The sequence below is a fragment of the Rhinatrema bivittatum genome, chromosome 7, assembly GCF_901001135.1.
Source record: "Rhinatrema bivittatum chromosome 7, aRhiBiv1.1, whole genome shotgun sequence".
Lineage (NCBI taxonomy): Eukaryota > Metazoa > Chordata > Amphibia > Gymnophiona > Rhinatrematidae > Rhinatrema > Rhinatrema bivittatum.
In genome coordinates this window covers 234953951-234975618 of record NC_042621.1, presented here as the reverse complement: position 1 = coordinate 234975618, position 21668 = coordinate 234953951, and the positions used below count along the sequence as shown (strand labels likewise).

General features: G+C 42.2%; 1 protein-coding gene across 4 annotated transcripts in view; it reads left to right on the top strand.

Moving 5' to 3' along the window:
• The window catches only part of INPP5A (inositol polyphosphate-5-phosphatase A), a 1124564-nt gene that overhangs the window by 1090349 nt on the left and 12547 nt on the right, over nucleotides 1–21668 (top strand). For all 4 annotated transcript variants that reach the window (XM_029609984.1, XM_029609981.1, XM_029609982.1 and 1 more), the window contains 2 exons: nucleotides 1478–1589; nucleotides 17209–17277. In XM_029609984.1, coding sequence (XP_029465844.1) covers nucleotides 1478–1589; nucleotides 17209–17277 — 181 coding nt within the window. The remainder of the gene's footprint in view (nucleotides 1–1477; nucleotides 1590–17208; nucleotides 17278–21668) is intronic.

The following is a 21668-nucleotide window of genomic DNA, read 5'->3' as shown; positions in this document are numbered from 1 at the left end:
ATATACTATGCATCCTAGTGTGCGCCAAAGGTCACCTGCTGGTTAACTTGACTTCTGCTATGGATGATGTGTAAGTCATAAAATAAAAGTATCGAGACATTTCTGAGGGGTTTAAAGGGTCTGGAGTAACTGGGGGGGGGGAGTGTAGGCTATCAAACAGGGGTGGGGGGGGGTTAGAGAACCTATCTGTTAACTGGGCAAACTGGTGGATGAACTGGTAAACTGAATGGCGTGGGCACGCACCCCTTTTAAAATCCCCTGATTTATGTTATAGAAGCAGGATTTGCGCGCCCATGTGCACGCACACGGCCAGGCTATTTTATAACATGCACGAATACGCACACACAAGTTATAAAATAGCTGCATTTCTGGGCGTGGGCTGATATATGCATGAAAATGTGTGCTCGCGCGCTGGTCTACGTATTGCACCAGGAATTAAATTGGGCAGACTAGATAGGTCTTGTTTTTTTTACCTGCTGTCTTATTCTTTGTTTCTCTATTTATCTTATGTAGACTAGAATTTTATCTACTGAAATACCATGCAGACTCTTTGCTGTTGCGCTCCATCTGGTTCCTATAGTACCTCATTCATGCAGGCAAAGCTAGGGTGAAAATGCATCAAAGACCAATTAAGTGGTAAAAACCAAAACTAGCAGACAAAATGCTTGCTGTTTCTTTCAATTAAGAATGCTAATACCTTATATTTACTGATACTAAATTAAAGAAAATAAATGCATTGTAAAGGCATTCTGGTATTGGCGTCAATGTAAACAGCTCACTCTGATTTTGCTCTTAGGGATTACAGAACCTGTCCCTAGAATTTACAGTGCAGGCCACTTGAAAATTGTAAATCCTTAAAGACAGTCAGGGAACCCATAAGCACTTTATTGTCTAGTTTGAGCTTGCCACTAATTGCCTGCCACCACTGGCAAATTATACCTACATTTGCAGAGAGATCTATAGTTTTTTAGTTGTCTGCACTGTGCTCCTGCATATATGCAATGTGCACGGATTTAGATATGAGAGAGTCTCTTTAATGAGATCTTGAAGCTGACGAGAAATCTCTGTATTACCGCCACCTAACTCACAAGATGAAATTCTTGTTTTCTAAAGGGGGGGGTATCTATTAATAGTTCTTTTTCAAAAATTAGATATTTTTCAGGACTAGAAGCATTCCAGATTGAACTCTTAAGTGGTGATTTTCAAAAGGTTTTGTGTGTGTAACGGTCTTTTGAAAATTGCTACTTTTACGTGCGAAACTCCTTTGAAAATTCACTCCATAGGGCTGAATCTACAAAAGGTTTTACATGCGCAGGTGACCTTTTCAAAGTTGTTTTGATGTATGCTACTTCAATGCGAGTAACCCCTTTAAAAATTCACTCCTATACTGATAAATGCAATTGCAAAAAAAAAATGGAAAAATGGTAAGTTGGTGGTTCTTAACAATTGTTTTATTGATTTGTTTTTTCCCCCCCAGTTATCCATACAGCGAAGACAGTAGTCAGGGACAGCAGTATATGAATACTAGATGTCCAGCTTGGTGTGATCGAATCATAATGTCACATTCAGCAAAAGAACTGCTTGTAAAGGTAAGGGCAGTAATATAATAGGTTAAGGATGTGCTGCTTGTTACTTTATTTATTTTATTTTATTTATTAGCTTTTTTTTTATACCGACATTCGTGGGTACATCATGCCGGTTTTATTTGTAACATTGCTAGAGCTTTTGTTTTTAGGTTGTAACTGAGAAATACCGAAAAAACACCCCTGGTACAAAACAAATTATGGGGGGTCGATTTTAAAAACGGCGCGTGGCCGTCCATGTGCGCGTGCCGATTTTATAACATGCGCCTGCATGTTATAAAATCTGATGGCCGCGTGCACATGCATGTGCGGATTTTTAAATCTGCACATGCATGTGAGGTTGGTGTGCGCGGGGGAGGGTCGGATTTTCCCTAAATACACACGGTGATGCAATCGGGCCTCCCCCAGTTCCCTCCCAGTCCGCTCCAGTTAAGGAGTGGGAGGGAACTTCCCTACCCCCTTACCTGACTCTCCTCTCCTCTCCTCCCCAACCCCTAACCCTTTCCCATCTACTTACTTTTTTTTTGATTCATTACTTACTGCTCCTCTGGAGCAGAAGTAATCTGCATGCGCCAGCCGGCTGCCAGCGCACGCTTCCTCCGGAAGTGGTGAAGACTAAAACTGTGAAGGATTTCAAAGGGGCATGGGATAAATACTGTGGATCCCTAAAGGCTAGAGGATGGGAATAAATAAAGCTTAACCTTCACAGAGCGGCAGTTACTACCCTTAACAGAACCGTGGGGGTCACCTGCACGGAGCGGCAGTTACTGCCTTGGGAATCTTGCTGGGCAGACCAGATGGACCACTTTGGCCTTTTTCTGCCGTCATTACTATGTTACTTATCACCTGCCTCAGAGTAGCTGTTAACTTTTTAGTGGGCCCCATGCTAACCAGTCCAAAATGAAAGGGCTGCTTAGCAAGGGTATTCCTCCCAGCACTCCCTCACATTTTATTTCTTTATAATTCTTTATATACCACTTTCCAGGTCCAAAAATCGCTCAGTGCATTTTATAATAAATCATAATGCAACATCATAAAAGTGCAATAATACATCAAAATAAAAAAGACCATGAAAGCGCTAATACAAGGGCCATCTTTCTATTAAAAACACTTATTCTCTTCACTTCAGATCTTGTCCTACTCTGTCATTATCCTCCTTTTACACAATTGTCAGGAACAGCCAGATCTTAAGTTTTTGGGAGGTTTTTTTTCCCTGAAAACTATAATGTGCAAAGGGCTTCTTAACCCCAACAACCCCATCCCAGGCAATAAGGGTGTGAGGCCTCTGAACCATGATCTTTCATGCCCCCAGTCTTCACCAACAACAAGAACAAGGGGGTCTTTCCCCTACATCTTCTACCTCCTCCAGCAATAAGAGGCCTTCCAGCCTCCCCCTGTACCTAAGCACATGGGGTCTCCATGGCCTGACATCCTCCCATTGTGGCCCCCCTCCCTCCTTTCCCCTGAAAGGTCCCCCACCCCTGACTCAGACTCTTATCTGTAATGAAGATCAGCACAGGAGAGAGCTGGGCTCCCCTCATCCTGTAGCAGCAGTTTAACAAAATATCCACGGCTTCTCTCAAATACTACAATGCTACAATCAGGGTTTAGAGGCTCTTCCTGCTGCTTTATTTGAGCTTTCTTCTGGTTACCTTTGTTACTTGGGTCCAGGGTGGGCAAATCTCCCATGCTCACCACTCTTTCATTTTGGCAGGAGAACATGAGGGACTTTAGCCAGTAATTAGCACGCATGGCATATTCTTTTGGTTTTGATGCACGCTACTGCTGAGGCCATGCCAGAATGGCAAACATTTAACATGACCACAATAAAGCTTATTGTATGCCACATTTAGCGGTGTTTCGTCATGCATGTTAAAATTCAGCCCAATCACACTGTAAATTTTGATTTACCACCAGTTTCATTGCAAAGGCCCTTTACCCATCTAACAGTGTCTCCTAGTTGTCTGATCATATCTGCTACATTGTATATTTGGCACTTTGCTTCCATGGTGCAATAGTGGCGTAAAAAAGAAAAAGGAATTAAAACCCAGTAGCCAGCCCGGTAGCTCAGGCGGTAAGTATCTTGCACTGCCACACAGAAGGGCCCCGGATGGAGCCATCCCTGAGTCAGATATGGACCGAGGATGCTGCCGACGGGGGAGAAGGTGTTAACAGTCATTACTCAAGGGTGACACCGGGTGGGTGGATTCAGGGCCCATGATCATAGGATTCCAGAAGGAGCCACTAGTGCATGAGCCCCAAGCCCAGGTCCGTCACTGCAGGGAGCAGACTTAGGTGTGTTATGGAGGGTATGGATCATAAAATAGGGGGCAAAATCCCTGCAGAGTTGTGAATGAAGGTGCATAGCACCAGATCCCAGCCCTGGTTCTGACTACGCTGGAAGCCCAAAGGAGGAAGAGTAAAACTGTCTGATCTAAATCACAGTAAACTAGATAGAAATGAGCTGGCTATCATAACTTCAGTTTTCTACATCTGTTAGTACCAGTCGAACACATTAAAAGACATTACATTTGATTCAAAATGACTAAAGTTTGTTCAAAAAAGGATCCAAAAATAACTTGCCAAACTGCAGTTATTTTTGTATGCATGTTTGCATCTAATTTAAGGCTCATAACAAAACTTCCTTAGAAAACTGTGCAAAAACAAAATAAAAATTGCAAATATGGCACATATTTAACCTGTACAATTTTAAAATAGCACAATGTTTTTTTAAGGCATAAATTTGGCACCAAAGAATAATATGCCCAAAATAATGCAAGTGGCAAGATATATAAATATTGATAGTAGGACCTGTGCAGTGCTGGAATTTGATTCTGTTTTCTCTTCTGGGGGTATTTTCTGTGCAGATATGCCAGTAAGTACTATGCTTTTCAAAAAGTTATTCCCTTAAAAAGAAATTATTTGGATTAAGTGAATAAATGCAATCAAATTATTCTTAAGTAATTCTGTTTAACAAAGAGGTAAAACTTTAAGATTATTTCGTACTTCCTCCTACTTACTGACAATAGTTTATTTTCTGAAGGCCTACTGGTTTTTTTATATGCTTGTTCATTGCTAGAGTTTAAGTATGCTTTCCAGTTTTGCTTCTGTTTCAAGCCACAAATCTGCACCTTTAAGGCCCTGGTAGGAAAATAGATGGTTACAGAAATTAGCACACAGTATGTTGAGCTCCACACACTAGGCGCTACAGATTGTACAGACATGGAGCTGTAAACAGGCTTCGTGCAACACCATCTATCATGCCATGGTCGGTTACCTCACCATCATGTTATTTTATGCTTCCTGAGCCCTAAAACACCAAAGGTTGCCCACTGCTAGGGAGTTGCGTTGATGCCTGATAGCACGCAGTAATGAATGCTCAGCGAAGTGTACATTGTTTCTGCTTGTGCACTACTGTAATTTGTTTATCTGTCTAAAGATTATGCAGTTGAAAATCCACAATTTTATGCTGCCTTTGTAAATTATCAAGTCGCTTTTGATGAATGTATCCTTACTTCTGATGGAAGTGGCATTATGATCTTGAAATATTGGAAAGTGCTCATGCATACAATGCAGAAGGTTATGTTTTTATATTTTTTGGCAGACAACCATGCTGTAACGTAAATCTGACCTTAAGCTTCTTTACTACATTAAAGATAATTCTGTTTTAACTTTATAGTCTTAAATGATGCTGTTTATTTAAAGTTCTTGCCTAGTCAAATTTGACCGATTACATTTAAGAAAATCTTGACAATCTCTTAGAAAATGAACAGACTTGGTGCTCTTTGAGGAAAAAATTACATGTGAAGCTTTGATTATTTAAAAGAAATCTTTGGTTTCTCGCTTGCTGCATTTAATTTGTGGCATGCAAAAATGCCTTTACATAACAACAAGGAATGAAGAAAGCAATTTTTATATCTATTTCAGGGAGCAAAGCAAACACTCATGGAAAAAGTGATAATGGTTAAAAGATGAGCAACTTCACTGAACAGTCTGTTGTCAAAAGCGAGCCTACAATAAAATCATTTTAGCTGTGTCTTTTGCTTCACATTTAAGTCTTGAAAGCTTTGCTTTGCTGGCATAAAATGTGAGAAAACCTATTTCATTAGGGCCTAAAAAGTAGAACTGTAAAGTTTCATTAATATGTTGAGCCTCTTTTTGTAATAAAGTTTAAGTATCAAGTAGAGATGGCGAGAATGGTAGAAAGATGATGGTGCAGAATAGGACTCAATGAATAACAGAAAGATTACAAAGTTTATAACAAAGCAATTTATTAATAACTTACAAAAGAAAAATAAACACTAAAAAAAATTGTTTTGATGGATTGCCTGCATGAGGAGAAAATGGTTCTATAAGCAATTAAAACAGTCCATACAAGGGGACAAAACACACACACAGAGGCTCAACAAAATGTCTGACTGCACATTCAGATATCCAAAGTCTAGTGTTTCCAGAAACTAGCAACTTTCGTCCAGATATTTGGAGATCAATATTCAAAGGGATCTAGCCAGCTATCTAAGAACTTAGCCATCTAGAACAAGTCTTTGGAAAACTGACTGAGCAAATTGATTAAATTTAGCTAGTCAAATTCTGTGCTGGCCTAGGGGTGAGGTTAGATTGGGGAGGAGGGAGGGGAGATGTTGGATAGCCTAATCTAGGCACTGCAAGAGTAGGCCTAAATGTCCCTATGTAAAACAGTTTTAAAAAATCATCTCCCACAACTCCATTCATCTTCCTTCCCTCCCACCTGATGTTCCTTTTATTAAATCAAAGAGTCCCAAGCTCCATCTGCCTTCCCTCTTGATGTTCCTTTAAAAAAAACTAAGCCCAGGCCTCCCAGTAGTACTTGTCACTTCTATAATGCTACTCAACATATACAATGCTGTACAAAAGCACATGAGAGACAATCCTTTCTCAGTAAATCTTACAATTCGTCCTAATGGGGTTTTAAGAAAAATGAGCCCAACCACCAGCCCTAACTTCTCCCCACCCTTCTCCTGTCAGAAAAAATAAAAGCCAATGAGGATACCCTAGGATACCCTGCCCATCCACCTGTTCAAGCAAGGTTAAAGGGCTGGCTGGGGAATCTTCCTCTCCCTCTTGAATTTTTATTTTTTTTAAGGGGGGAGCAGAGGAAATGGCCAGGCTCCAGGACTCTTAAAAAAAAAAAAAAAAAAAGGACCATTGGGATGGAGGGAAGGTAGGCAGATGGGGCCCAGAACTAATTTTTTTTTTTTTAAAGGACTATTGGAAGGGAGAGTGTGTGAATAGGGCCAAGGGCTCTTGAAAAAAAACAAAACATCATGAGGGAGTGAGAGAAACGTGGTAGGGCCACAGATTATATATATATATATAATTTTGTAATATTGTGATTGGTGTGGGGGAGAGGGGACTGGGAGATGGGCATCAGGTCAGGTTTTCTATGGACTTAGCTGGCCAGTGCCGATTTTCATCAGTAACTGGCTAAGACCTAGCTTTACTAAGCAATGATATGGCTACAACAGATATTAAACCCACTTCAAACCTCGCTGGTCCTCTGGAGCACTTCCCTCCCATACCCTATCGCTAGTCCAGGTGTTTCAGGGACAGAGGCAATCCCCAGTCTCTCTGCTCTGCCGCTCCAGTAGTTCAGAATGACTGCCGATCAACCGGAGGCCAAAGCAGCAGGGCAGGAGTGCCTGGGGATCCTTCCTGCCCCTGTGCTGGGGTCAGGAAAGGGGAGGCAATGTTGTGTGAAGGGTCACAGTGTGTGTGTGTGGGGGGGGGGGGGGTGGAGCTGGGAAGGGTGAGCCCCAGTGTGCTGGGGTCTGACTGTGGAAAGAGAGGGGGCAGATTGTGCTGGGGCTGGGCTGGTGAGAAGGGGGCAGGGAGTTTGGGGCTTGGCCTGGGAGAGGAAAAGGGGGGGGGGGGCTAAGGAAGGGGACCAAAGAGTGCTAAGGCTGGGCTGCTGGAGGGCGCAGGAAGTGCTTGGGGTGCGCCTGGTGAAGGGGGGGGACCAGCTGAAGAGAAGGGAAAGAAAAGCTGGTGTGGGGCAGAGAAGGACGGACAGGAGTGCTGGTTTCGGACTGCAGAGAAGGGACTATGAATAGGGGCCTGTGGGAAATTTCAACGAATGTCAGTTAGTGAATGTATGTTTGCCTGGGGTTCAGTAAATAGTTAATCCACCTCTGCAGAATCCATATCTCCCCCTTAACCAGGGCAATTGAAAACATGACAACCAATTCTAACTTTAAATTGACACCCAAGGCTGTTCTATGATTTACTGGACATACCTGCTCAGTTACTGGTTAAAAATTACTTTTCTGGCACATTCAATTACTGCAAAGTTTAGTAAGGCTTAAGATGGCTCTTGAAAATGTCATGCCCCTGGTTTTTTTTATGTCATCTCCTGGAATATGCATCCTGCAATTTGTATTGAATTGCATTGGGGTTTTTTTCACTCAAGAACCACTTCAAAATGTTTACAGTTTAAGATACAGAATAAACTAATGGCCCAGAGTGCTAAGAATTTGCAGTGACATCTTTGCCACAGGTTAAAACTCTTGGCACTGGCCAGTATAATCCCTTAGGTAAAATGCCACTCGTGCACCAGGCTTTCCCAAATTAATAGATTGCCTTTATATATCTATATCTATCTATATAAAGAGAGAGAGAGAGATGTTTCCTGGGTTTAGATTACAATTTCTCTAGGTTTTACTTACTTTGTTGTATTAATGAACAACTCAACTTTGTTTTTCTGAATGACTACAGAATGCTTAGTCATCTTTGTATTTGAATTGAATTTTCTCTTTATTTTAAATTAACATTAAATTTCTGTGTATTTTACCTAGTTATCTTTTATTTATATTTTATAATCTCAACATTTATTTTACTGTATGTTGTATAAACTTTTGTAGTATTATTTTTTTACCTTACATATTCTATATCATATTGATTTATTGTATGAATTGCTTGTATAGTATTATGTATTTTGTATGAATTCTTTCATAGTAGTATTCTTTTATTTTATTATTGTACAATCACATTGATATATTGATTTAAGATTTGCGACTAATCAAGTACAACATAAACATAAAGCCCAGTGGAAAAGTATATTATTGGTAGTATTGTAACAAGAATACTGCTCTACCACTGGCTTTTCATGCTTATTTCTTAAAATTAAAGAAAAACCTACTCTGGTGCAAATGGTAACTCTCTATGCCACAAAATCCTTAGAACAGGGACATTTTATGCCTAGATGGTCTTCATCTTTAGTAATCCTCATCATCTCCCTCCCTAAAAGAGCCGGCCAGTCTCATGGATACATTAATAAATCTGGCTCTAGCAGTAGCCACGTACCACTGCAGTTTGTTCAATGATCGAATGGTACCTCTGCTTGATATATAGCTTACTCAAACAATGGGCTGATGACAGCAGCACTACAATCTCAACCCCTTATCGTGCCCATTTCTCAACTCTTGTCCTTGATGGCAGCAAGCAATTTGGGTTTTCAGAGTGACCAAACTATGCAAAGTACCCATTTCTTGAACAAAGATTTTCCAGATGTATCTGATAAAGATTAATTGTGAAAATCCTAAAAAACAGCCTTTTGCAGCCCTCAAAAACCAGAATTTAAAAAGCCTGCTCCCTAAACCCAGAGATAGTAACTTTTAAGCAGCCATGCAGGCACACATGTGCTTGCATTTGCTGGCTTGCACCCAGGGATGCGGCCATTTTATGTGTATATGCGTGCATGGTATAAAATAGGCTGAACGCACGCACATGTGCAAACAGTTTAAGTAGGTGCGTACCTATGCATGCAAATGCCGCTTCTACCATGTAAATGGGGGAATTTTAGTAAACGCATGCCAACACAATTACCAGTTTTCCCAGTTCGTTCTTAGTTCGCCCAGACAAGGAATAGGACTTCCAAACAATACTAGTTTAATAGCCTCTCTTTTACCCTGTGTTAACCCTGATTTTTAAAACCTCTTTCTCTGAGGATAAGCAGGATGGTAGTCCTCACACATGGGTGATATCAGATGGAGCCCTGATGCAGAAAACTTATGTTAAAGTTTCTAGAAATTTGAGTAAGCACACTGAACATTCCCTGTACCACTTGTCTACAAGGGGTCCCCTCTCCAGTCTTTCTTGTTCCATGGAGTGGTAAGCCTTGCTGTGTGAGTGGACTTACTTTGGCTATTTTTTGGCCTTGTGGAAAACTTTGGTTTGTTTTCATGGTTTTTCCTCGTTGCTCCATCGCCAGGTCCCTCTTAGTACCCTCCTGTAGTGTCTCCTAGTCAGGGTTTTCAGCGATTCGGGTAAGTTTCATTTCACGGTCAATTTCCAATGGCAGCGGTGCATTAGTGTCCACCACCATCACCTTCGATTCATGCTCCTTTTGTTTCATCCGTCATGGCCACATCCGGTTTTCGGCGATGTCTTCAGTGCCTGAGAACCATTTACATCACATTTTATATGATTTGAATGTTACCATTTTATATCAAGCTTGTAAACCATTATGAAGGCAAGTCTAAATGATGGTATATAAAAACCAATAAATAAATAAATTGCCACATGAAATATGTGTCCTCTGTCTGGGGGCATCGCATGATATCCAGGGTTGGTGCTTATGCACCTAGATGATCCTGAAGGGATGTTGGCTTCAACTTGACAAGATGGAGCAGCTTTTCGGGTCAAAAAAGTCCAAGGCATCGTCGGCATTGGCATCAAAGGATCAAGGAGCAGCACTGATGGACACTGAGCCATCGACATTGGAGGACCATCGGTTCTGTCTATACCACTGGTGGATAGGAGCACCAGAGACTGACCATCATCGATTACTTCCAGGCCAAGGATGTCAGATTCCTCATCATTGGTCTTGGCACCAAGGAAGGACTGGGCCAAGCACCAAGGAAAGCCGAAGAATCATCGGCACCGGTCCCCATTGATGTACAGTGCAGGGCATGGGGATGCACCGGATTTTGCTACAATGCCCCCCAGTGAGGAGTGCTACATCAGTGCTGGGAGTCAGTGACAGACTCCACCGGTCCTGATGCCAGTCACCAATCCACTTCAAGGGTCCAAAGAGAATCTGGCCACCCCTCCTTCCTCCCAGTCGGTGTTTGCATTGGCAATGTTTGAGGAGGAGCTAGAGTGCCGAGTCCAGCTAGCAGTGGACTGGGCGCTGCAAGGCTTTAGTCCTGTGGTACCAACAGCAGCACACTCAGTGCTGCCTTTCCTCGTACTGCTTATGGAGAAGCTCAATGTGATCATCAGGGCATTACAAACCCAGCTGTCGCCAGTTCCTGGGACAGCATCAGTGCCCTACTGATACTGTGGTCATTGCCAATTCCTCAGAGGAGAAAACTCCACCGAGGCCAGCAGAGACACTGAGGCCTGCTGCCACCATCCAGTTCTGCCGGTGCCTGCACCTCTGGACGAAGGCCAAGCACCTAGGGACCCATCTCCTGTTGCTTACAGTTAGGATGAGGAACCCTATGACCCCTGTGGGGGATGATGTTTTGGAGTCTTCCAAGGGTCTCCCTTCAGACCCTTCTTTTCCAGAGGAGCAAAGGAAGTCTTCACCTGAGGACTTGACCTTCGCAACTTTTGTGAGGGCGATGGCAGAAGCCATCCCTATTCAGTTATTGACAGAGGAGAATGCCAGGCACAAAATGCTTGAGATCCTCCAGTTCGTGGAGCCCCCTAAGTAGATCGTGGTGGTCCCAGTACACAAGATCCTTAAGGAGTTGCTGCTCAGGATATAGAAACATCCCCCTCACAATACCTCCTGTTAATAAGAAGGCAGACATAGTTTACCTCGTCCAGAATGCTGCCAGATTTGATAAGCGTCAGCTTGCCCCACCAGTCGGTGGTCAAATCCACTCTCAAGATGTCCAAGCCCTCTTAGACTCATTCCTCTGTGCCCCCAGGGAAGGACCATAGAGCGATGGACGCTCTTGGGAGGAAGGTGTTTCAAGGCGCCATGCTCCTTGATAGTCGCATGACTGCCTATGAACTCTACATGAGCCCGTACTTGCGGGGACATCTGAAAGCAGGTATGAGAAAGTGTCCGAGAAGCTGCCTCAACAGCAGCAGGACACACTCATGTCACTGGTGCATAAGAGCCTGGAATGCAGAAAATACTAGGTTCATGCGACCTACAATGTTTTCGAAATAGCATCGAGAGTCTCTGCAGCGGGAATTGGCACCTGCAGAATGGCATGGCTGTGGGCCTTGGATCTCCAACTAGAGGTACAGGAACAACTCACTGATGTACCATGTACTGAAAAGAATCTCTTCGGAGATAGGGTGAGTGATGCTATGGCCCAGCTTCGGGACCACCATGAAACCCTCCAACTCTCCACCGGTACTCCAGATCTGTCCTCTTCCAGGAGGTCAGCGAGACTGGGACCCAGAAAGTCTTTCTTTTGCTAAAGGACGTTCTGTCCTCTGCCTCCTCGCTCCCATCAACACCACCAGGGCTCCTGCAGCCATCCTAGACAGCAGAGAGCCCCTAAGCCCCAGCCAAGCTCCTCAGTCAACTCTGGGGATGGGGTTTTGACTGGGTCGCAGAGAGCTTGGCCAGTTGTCCGTACCTGGAACAGTGGACCCTCCGGTAGGGGGCAGGCTGCAGTTCTTTGTGAACCAGTTTCCCAGTATAACTTCGGACCAGTTGATTCTGTCCATCGTCCGCCAAGGTACCAATTGAATCTATTGGGTGTATCACCAAATTGCCTTCCTTGCCCATTTTGGAGGCCAGTAGTACATCAAGAGGTACTACTAGCTGAGCTCTCCTCTCTCTCTTAACAGCCAGAGTGGTGAAGCCCATACCACAAGGGCAAAGATTCTACTCCAGGTACTTCCTGATTCCAAAGAGAACAGGAGGACTCTGTTCTATCCTAGACAGAGTCCTCCTTGAACAAATTTCTATAGAAAGAAAAGTTCAAGATGGTTTCCCTGGGCACCTTGATCCCCCCTTTTACAAAAAGGGGACTAGGTATGCTCTCTTGACATAAAGGATGTATACACTCATATCAAGATCATCCCTGGTCACAGGAAGTGACCAGGGAATGGTGAATAAAACGGAAAATGTCGTAATGCCTCTGTATCGCTCCATGGTGAGACAGCACCTTGAATACTGTGTACAATTCTGGTCGCCGCATCTCAAAAAAGATATAATTGCGATGGAGAAGGTACAGAGAAGGGCTACCAAAATAAGGGGAATGGAACAGCTCCTCTATGAGGAAAGACTAAAGAGGTTAGGACTTTTCAGCTTGGAGAAGAGACGGCTGGGGGGGATATGATAGAGGTTTTTAAAATCATGAGAGGTCTAGAACGGGTAGATGTGAATCGGTTATTTACTCTTTCGGATAATAGAAAGACTAGGGGGCACTCCATGAAGTTAGCATGTGGCACATTTAAAACTAATCGGAGAAAGTTCTTTTTTACTCAACGCACAATTAAACTCTGGAATTTGTTGCCAGAGGATGTGGTTAGTGCAGTTAGTGTAGCTGGGTTTAAAAAAGGATTAGATAAGTTCTTGGAGGAGAAGTCCATTACCTGCTATTAATTAAGTTGATTTAGAAAATAGCCACTGCTATTACTAGCAACGGTAACATGGAATAGACTTAGTTTTTGGGTATTTGCCAGGTTCTTATGGCCTGCATTGGCCACTGTTGAAAACAGGATGCTGGGCTTGATGGACCCTTGGTCTGACCCAGTATGGCATGTTCTTATCTCCGATTCGTGGTGGGAAAACAGCATTTCCAGTACCGATTGTTGTCGTTCGGGCTCACATCAGCCCCGCTGGTATTCACAAAATGTCTCGCCATGGTGTCAGTGCACCTCCACAGGGTGGGAGTACATGTTTTCCTGTATCTGGACGATTTGGCTGGTCAAGAGCCCGTCTCAGGCAGGGGCCACCAGGTCCCTCCATTTGACCATTCGGGTGTTGGAGTCACTAGGGTTCGTTCTCAACTGCCCAGAGTCCCATCTCAGCCCGTCACCTGAACTGGATTTCATAGGAGTCGCCTCACCAGAGGGCTGACATCCTGGCAACCATCGTGGCAGAGATTCAACAGAGCCAGCAGGAGTCAGTCTGGCACATGTTGAGGCTGTTAGGCCACATGGCCGCAACCATCCATGTCACTCCCTTGGCACAATAATACATACACAGAACCCAATGGACCCTGAGGTTGCAGTGGCGACAGGCCACTTAGAGTCTCCAGGATTGCATCTGAGTCACCCCGTCTCTCCGGGAATCATTGTCCTGGTGGCAGGTGCTTTCAGATCTGGAATTGGGTCTCTCCTTTCAAAGTCTCCCTATTCAAATTGTACTAATCTCAGATACATCCACCCTGGGGTGGGGAGCTCATGTAGATGGTCTCAGCACCCAGGATCTGTGGTCCACTCAGGCATGCTCTTGTCAGATCAATTTCCTGGAGCTTCGGGTAATCAGGTATGTGCTATGGGCTTTCAGGGATCGACTGTCCAACAAAGTTGTCCTGATCCAAACTGACAACCAGTTAGGCATGTGATATGTTAACAAGCAGGGAGGCACAGGATCGTACCTCCTGTGTCAGGAAGCAGCTCAGATCTAGTCATGGGCTCTCTCCCACAGGATGGTGCTCAGGGCCATGTACCTGGCTGGGATGGAGAATGTGGTAGCAGCCAGGCTGAGTCAAGCCTTGAAACCCCACAAGTGGTCCTGGGACCACTTGGTAGCAAAGCAGATATTCTGCCTCTGGGGGAGCCCGGACATAGATCCGTTTGTGTCCCCTTGCAACAGGAAGGTGCCTCAGTTCTGCTTCTTGTACAGGTCAGGTGGCAAACCAGTCTTGGATGCCCTGACCCGTCATTGGGGCAAGGGCCTTCTGTATGCGTATCATCCAATTCACTTAGTGGCAAAGACTCATGTGAAGTCTTGCAAGGACAGAGGTCTATAATTCTCATAGCCCCTCATTGGCCGAGACAGGTCTGGTTTCCACTCCTACGGGAGTTGTCCATCTGGTGATCGATCAGTCTGGGGACTTTCCCGGATCTCTTCATGCAAGACCATGGCAGGCTGCAGCGTCCCAACCTCCAGACCCTATCACTCATAGCCTGGATGTTGAGAGGTTAATTCTGCAGCCGCTTGATCTTTCAGAGTATGTGTCTCAGATCCTGGTGGCTTCTAGAAAGCCTTCTACTAGAAAGACCTATAGACTGAAGTGATGGAGGTTTTCCATTTGGTATGAGTGGAAGGCCCTAGATCCGTTTTCCTGCCCCACACAAAAACTGCTTGACTACCTTCTCTACCTATCGGAAACTGGCTTAAAAACAAATTCCGTTAGAATTTATTTTAGTACATTTGGCGCATAACACCAAGATGTAGATGGTACGCTCATCTTTGTACAGCCTATAGTTGTACGTTTCATGTGGGACCTGCTTTAACTGAAGCCTCCCCTAAGGCCTCCTACTGTGTCTTGGGACCTCAACGTGGTGTTAGCTCAGCTCATGAAAGTTCCTTTTGAGCCGCTGCACACCTGTAACCTGACGTACCTGACCTGGAAGGTCATATTTTTGGTGGCGGTCACTTTGGCGCACAGGGTCAGCAAGCTCCAGGCCTTAATGGCTTATCCACTTTATGCTAAGTTTTATCATGACAAGGTGGTCTTGCATACACACCCTAAGTTCCTGCCTAAGGTAGTGAGGGATTTCCATTTTTAATCAGTCAATCATCCTGCCAGCATTCTTTCCCAGGCCCCATTCGCACCAAGTCAAACGAGTACTGTACAGTTTGGACTACAAGCGAGCCTTAGAAATTTGGAGTGGATAGAAGCTCATAGACAGTCTAACCAACTTTTTATTTTTTTTTTATAAGAATAGGTTATGCATTGCCGTTGCCAAACAGACACTATCCAATTGGCTAGCAGATTACATCTCCTTTTGTTATGCTCAGTCAGGCCTGCATTTTGGGAGCCATGCCAAAGCTCATTCTGGCAGAGCCATGGCATCTTTAGTGGCCGACCTGTGAGCAGTTTCATGGAGGAGATCTACAAGGTTGTGATGTGGAGTTCTCTCCACACATTCATATCTCATTATTGTCTGGATAGGGATGGCCGACACGACAGTAGGTTTGGCCAGACTGTCCTTAGGAACCAGTTTGAAGTGTAGATCCCAACTCTCCTGCCTAGGGCCCATTATTTGGATTCAGGCTGTCTCACCCTCTGTTACCAACAGCACCAGTGTTGTGCCTGTTGGCACCTGGTTGGGTGTCTGTTGGTCCTCTTTTGTGTTGGGGAGCAGCCTGTAGCTAAGGATTCTCCCATGTGTGAGGACTACCATCCTCCTTGTTCTCGGAGAAAGCAAAGTTTCTTACCTCTAACAGGTGTTCTCAGAGGATAGCAGGATGTTAGTCCTTACAAAACCTGCCCACCACCCCATGAAATTGGGTTTCTCCTATTTTTTATTTTAATTAATTCTATGTTACAAAACTGGAGAGGGATCCTGCATGGATGCATGCTATAGGGCATGCTGGGCATGCTTAGACTGCCTAGTCAAAGTTCTAGAAATTTTGATATGTTTTCCACATTGGGGTTCCATCAGATGACGTCACCCATGTGAGAGGACTAACAGCTTGCTGTCCTTGGAGAACACCTGCTACAGGTAAGCAGCTCTGCTCTCACTTCTTTACTTTTTTTTTCTGACTTCCACGCCATCCATAGCAGAAGTAAAGTTACATGGTAGGGGAATGCGGTGCACATTTGTGCATGTAAGTATGTATGCGTTGACTTCATTGTGAAATCCAGGAACGCCTGTACCCTGCCCAGACCATGACCACACCCCCGCCCCTTTTCTGGGAAAATGTATTTGTGACTGTAACAGCAACTACGTGTGTACGTGGGTGCCTTTTAAAGTCTGCTCAACAGATGCCAGCCTGACTTGTGCACATATCTCTTGGTTTTGGTGCACATAGAGCTTTTAAAAGCTACCTGTATGGGCTTTCTATTTGCAAGACTTCAATATTTTGCACCAAATATAACTATTTATTAAGAATGCATTAAATAAGACCATTACTGAAAATGAGGGAACCACCAGAAAGTGTCAGAATGCAGTACTGTGCTGGTCTCTCTTTTAAGATGGTGCCGGCCGTCCATTGCTCCTACCATGTGACAGAGGCCGGCCAATGGCACCGATAGCCCCTGTCACATGGTAAGGGCAAAGAGCCACCAGCGCCATTTTGTTTACTGGCAGCCGGTGGCCTGAGAGCGGGAGATCGCTCCCGGGACCCCTGCTGGACCACCGGGTACTTTAGGAAAGTTTTGGGGGGGTCGGTAGGGTGGGAGATTGTAAATAGATTTTAAAGGGTTGGGGTGGTTCGGCTCGGGACAGCCGAAAAACAAAACCGTCTGGACCGCGGGAAACGGAATTTCCCGCGGGTCCACGATTCCGAAACTGGAACCGATTCTAGCACCCGATTCACATCCCTATTGGCGGGCACCAATGATCTGCACACTACTGTAGTTTAACGTTCAGGAAACATTTGGTAGTTGTTTTCATGTTGAAATTACATTCACAACTCCTTTTGCTAATTAGTTTTTGCTAGTGTGATCAGAGATACTACACTGACCAGTCCATTTTTATTTTTATTTTAAACCAGTCAGAAAATGAGGAAAAGATAGTGACGTATGACAACATTGGACCAAATATCTGCATGGGAGATCACAAGGTAATGTGTAAAAAAATCTGCATGTAACAGATCTGATATTTATCAAATATATTTCATATTTATTCAGCTAAGCTACTTTTACTTCAAAATAAAAATATTTTATTTTATTTATTTATTGAAACATGCTTATCTCCATAAATGATAGCATAGTATCAACTTTATTTTTACTTCTTAGTTACTTACTAATCCTGCCATGCATAAAGCATAAGAAATTTTGTCAAGATGTATTTATTTATTTTTAATTATTTATTTAAAAGTATTTATTACCTGCCCCTCCTAAACGTTCAGGGTGGGGTAGCGTAAAACATACACAGTAGTTAAAAAAAAAAAAAAAAACAAAACAATATACATAAAATAAAAATAAACAAAAATACTTTCTAATTACAAATTTTGTATACTGGAGGAGTCATAATACAGAGGTAAACAGCAGCATAAATATACAATCAAATCTTAAGGAGGTGAATTATCAGGAAATGCTAGCTGAAAGAAATGTCTTTAATAGCTGTTTAAACAATTTTGAATTTCTAGTTACTCATATGTTGTTAGGGAGAGAATTCCATAATGTAGGACCGTAGATGGAAAAAGAATGTTCCCTGGTTACAGTAAGACATGCAACATTTGGAGAAGGAATAGCTAGAAGGTATTGGCCAGCAGAGCATGAGCAGGGGTATGAATTCTTAATGTAGACTGTATCCATGGTGAGGTGACATTATAGAGAAGGTTATGAATGTTAGGAATTATTAGAAAGGGAATGGTGAATAAAACGGAAAATGTCATAATGCCTCTTTATCACTCCATGGTGAAACTGCACCTTAAATACTGTGTACAGTTCTGGTCGACACATCTCAAAAAAGATATAGTTGTGATGGAGAAGATACAGAGAAGAGCGACCAAACTGATAAAGGGGATGGAACAGCTCCCCTATGAGGAAAGGGAGGATGAGATAGAGGTATTTAAAATCATGAGAGGTCTAGAACAGGTAAATGTGAATCGGTTATTTACTCTTTCGGATAATAGAAGGACTAGGGGGCACTCCATGAAGTTAGCATGTAGCACATTTAAAACTAATTGGAGAAAGTTCTTTTTCACTCAACGCACAATTAAACTCTGGAATTTGTTGCCAGGGGATGTGGTTAGTACATTTATTTATTTATTTATTTAAAAGTATTTGTATACCGTTTTTACAAACAATGTTTAATCAAGACGGTTTACATAACTGAATAAAATAAGTGTAAACAGAAAGAAATTAAAAAACGTAGAATTATAAAAAGTATAAAATTACAAAAAATGGTCAATAGAAAAATAAATAACTGTAAAAAATAAAATTAATTAATATAAAACAAACCAATGTATAATAATGTCGTGCCATATCATAGTGTAGCTGGGTTTAAAAAAAGGTTTGGATAAGTTCTTGGAGGAGAAGTCCATTACCTGCTATTAATCAAGTTGACTTAGAAAATAGCCACTGCTATTACTAGCATCAGTAGCATGGGATAGACTTCGTTTTTGGGTACTTGCCAGGTTCTTATAGCCTGGATTGGCCACTGTTAGAAACAGGATGCTGGGATTGATGGACCCTTGGTCTGACCCAGTATGGCATGTTCTTACAATTACGGCAGTTTTGTTTTGTCTACAATAATGGAAAGGAAGCCAATGTAAAGATTTGAGGACTGGTGTTATGTGATCCCAAATCTGTATTCCGGTGAGTAAACATGCAGCAGAAATCTGTATGATCTGAAGTGGATGAATTGTGGAAGTCCAGAAAACAATGTGTTACAGTAATCAAGGCCTGGCAATATAAGAACTTGTAAGACAGTATGAAAATTGAAAAGTTCAAGAAGAGGCTTAAGATTACGAAATAACTTTAGCTTGAAAAAGGAAGCTTTAATCACTGATTATATGTGGGGTTTCATAGACAGTTGTGGATAAATGAAAACACCAAGCTTATGAGCATTTTGAGAAAAATGAAAATCTAACCCATTGTGAGTAAATGATGGAGGATTGGGATATGAAGCAGGCTGCCCAAGACAGAGAACTTCAGTCCTGTTAACATTAAGAGAAAGATCGTGTTGAGAAAGCCAGACTTGGACCATAGAGAGACAATGAGAAAAAATTAATTTGTATCATGCCAAGATCTCAAAGGAAAAAAAAACTGATTGTCATTAGCGGAAAGCTTAAATGACATACCAAGCTGTCCAAGAATATGGCACAAAGGAGTAAGAAAAAGATTACAAAGAACTGCAGAAAGGGCTGAGCCCTGAGGGATACCAGACTGTATTCAATGCCAAGATGAGGTGGAAGAGTTGATTCTAATTTGACAGGATTGATTAGCTAAATAAGAGGAAAACCACTGAAGGACCAATGTCTCCCAATCGTGATGACAACATTTGGTGGTCTAAAGTATTGAATGCAGCACTGATGTGTACCAGAGTCAAATCCTTGGTGAAAAATATCAAAAAGAGAAATAAGTAAAGTTTCAGTATTGTGCCCTTTACGGAAACCAAGCTGATGTTGGTCTAGTAGTGAATGGTGTTCCAAAAATTGTGTCAGTTGTTTTAAAATAGCAGACTCAATTGTTTTAGTGAGAAAAGGAAGGGAAGAAATTATATGATAATTATCTAATTCAAAGATATCAAGTGATGGTTTCTTTAAGAGCAGCCTAACAGGCTCTTTTTAAGCAGTCAGGGAGAAAGGCAGATAAAGAAAGGTTAACTATATCAGTACTAGGTCGGCTGATACTTTTTCAACAGCATTCCAATAGAACAAAAGAGCATGGATCAAGGGTACAAATTGTGAATAATCTTAATCTCTAATTGCGAAACTTCATCAAAGCTATCTCAACTAAGGGGAGAATCTAATATAGAAGTTGAAGAAACATTAGTATTTAAAAAAGATGATGACAGTTTTAAGATCTTATTGTCAGAATGTTTGGCAAAAGATTCACATAATGAATGAGATATTACAGAGATAGGAAAACCATTAGAATTAGCGGATACCCCAGTTAAAAATTTTACAGCACTAAACAATTGTTTCGTATTATTCCCAGATGCCATAATTCTATCATTATAATATTTTCGCTTGACTGTAAAAACAGCCTATCTGTATGAATCCTAAAGATGCTTCTAACAAATAAGGTTGTCAGTTGTAGAAATTTTACACCATTTAGCCTCTGTTCTACAAACTTTGCTTATAGATAGATAATGCATTAGTGTACCAGGGAGCAGAGGCAGATCTATGTGCATTGTGCAATTTTTTTGGGGGGAGGGCGAGATAATCCTATACTATATTAATAGAATTATGCCATCTGTCAACATATAAGTCGATGGAATCAGGTAGAAGATTTATTTATTTATTTATTTATAACTTTTATATACCGAGGTTCAATTAACAAGATTAATTATCACTTCGGTTTACATTACAACCAGCAAAATAACATAGACAAAGTCTTGTTTTACAATGAACAGGGAAAAATAACCTGGATAAAACAATGAACAGGGAAGAAATCACCTGGAAAACATAAAATGGGTGAAGCAAGTATAGAGAATAGGGTTTGTATAACTTGGGCGAAAAGCAAGGAAATTAAATAGGGGAGGACTGTGAAGGCTTTTATTACATCACCTTCATGAATGTGGTAGCTCTGGAACTGTGTTAGTGGTTTACCTCTTGCGTGAACCATTATCAGTGCATTGAGTTTAATAATGAGTATTCTCAAGGGCCTGAAACTACTACTGACAAATGCTCATTCAGTTTTTCTGAAAATAACAAAAGATCAACATGGGAACGTTTATAAAATGTCGATTTCTCAGGGAAGCTAACCTATAACCCAGGGAAACACTAATAAGAAAATGATCTGACCAAGGAACCTTTGAAATACCTATATTAGTATTATTTACTGAAAAACATGCAGGGCTAATAAAAATTAAATCTAGGGTATGACCAGTTCTATGAGTGGGACTATGTATAATTTGAAAATATACATTCAAGCAGTGGAGAAATATTATGTGAAAGATGACCAAGGGACAGTAAACTACACATAAATTAAAGTGCTTGGAAGTAAGTAGCAGCATCTCATAAGAAGAAGACACTGAAAAAGCATGTTTAGTGAAAGCTAATGAGATCTTGAAAATTACTGCAATGCTTCCGCCACGACAATGGGATCGAGAGTGTGCCAAAAAACTATAACCTGGCAGACAGCATTGCAGTAAACGGGGAAAATCATAGTCAGCCGACCATGTTTCTGTGATGCAAAAACAGGTTTCTGTTGTAATACAAATTCGTAAATAATAGCTGTTTTTCTTGACAGAGACTGAGCATTCACTAATAAGATCATAATAGCAGTTGATAAAGACCAAAGTTGAAAAAGGATTAATGACACAGGAAGTAAAGAAGAG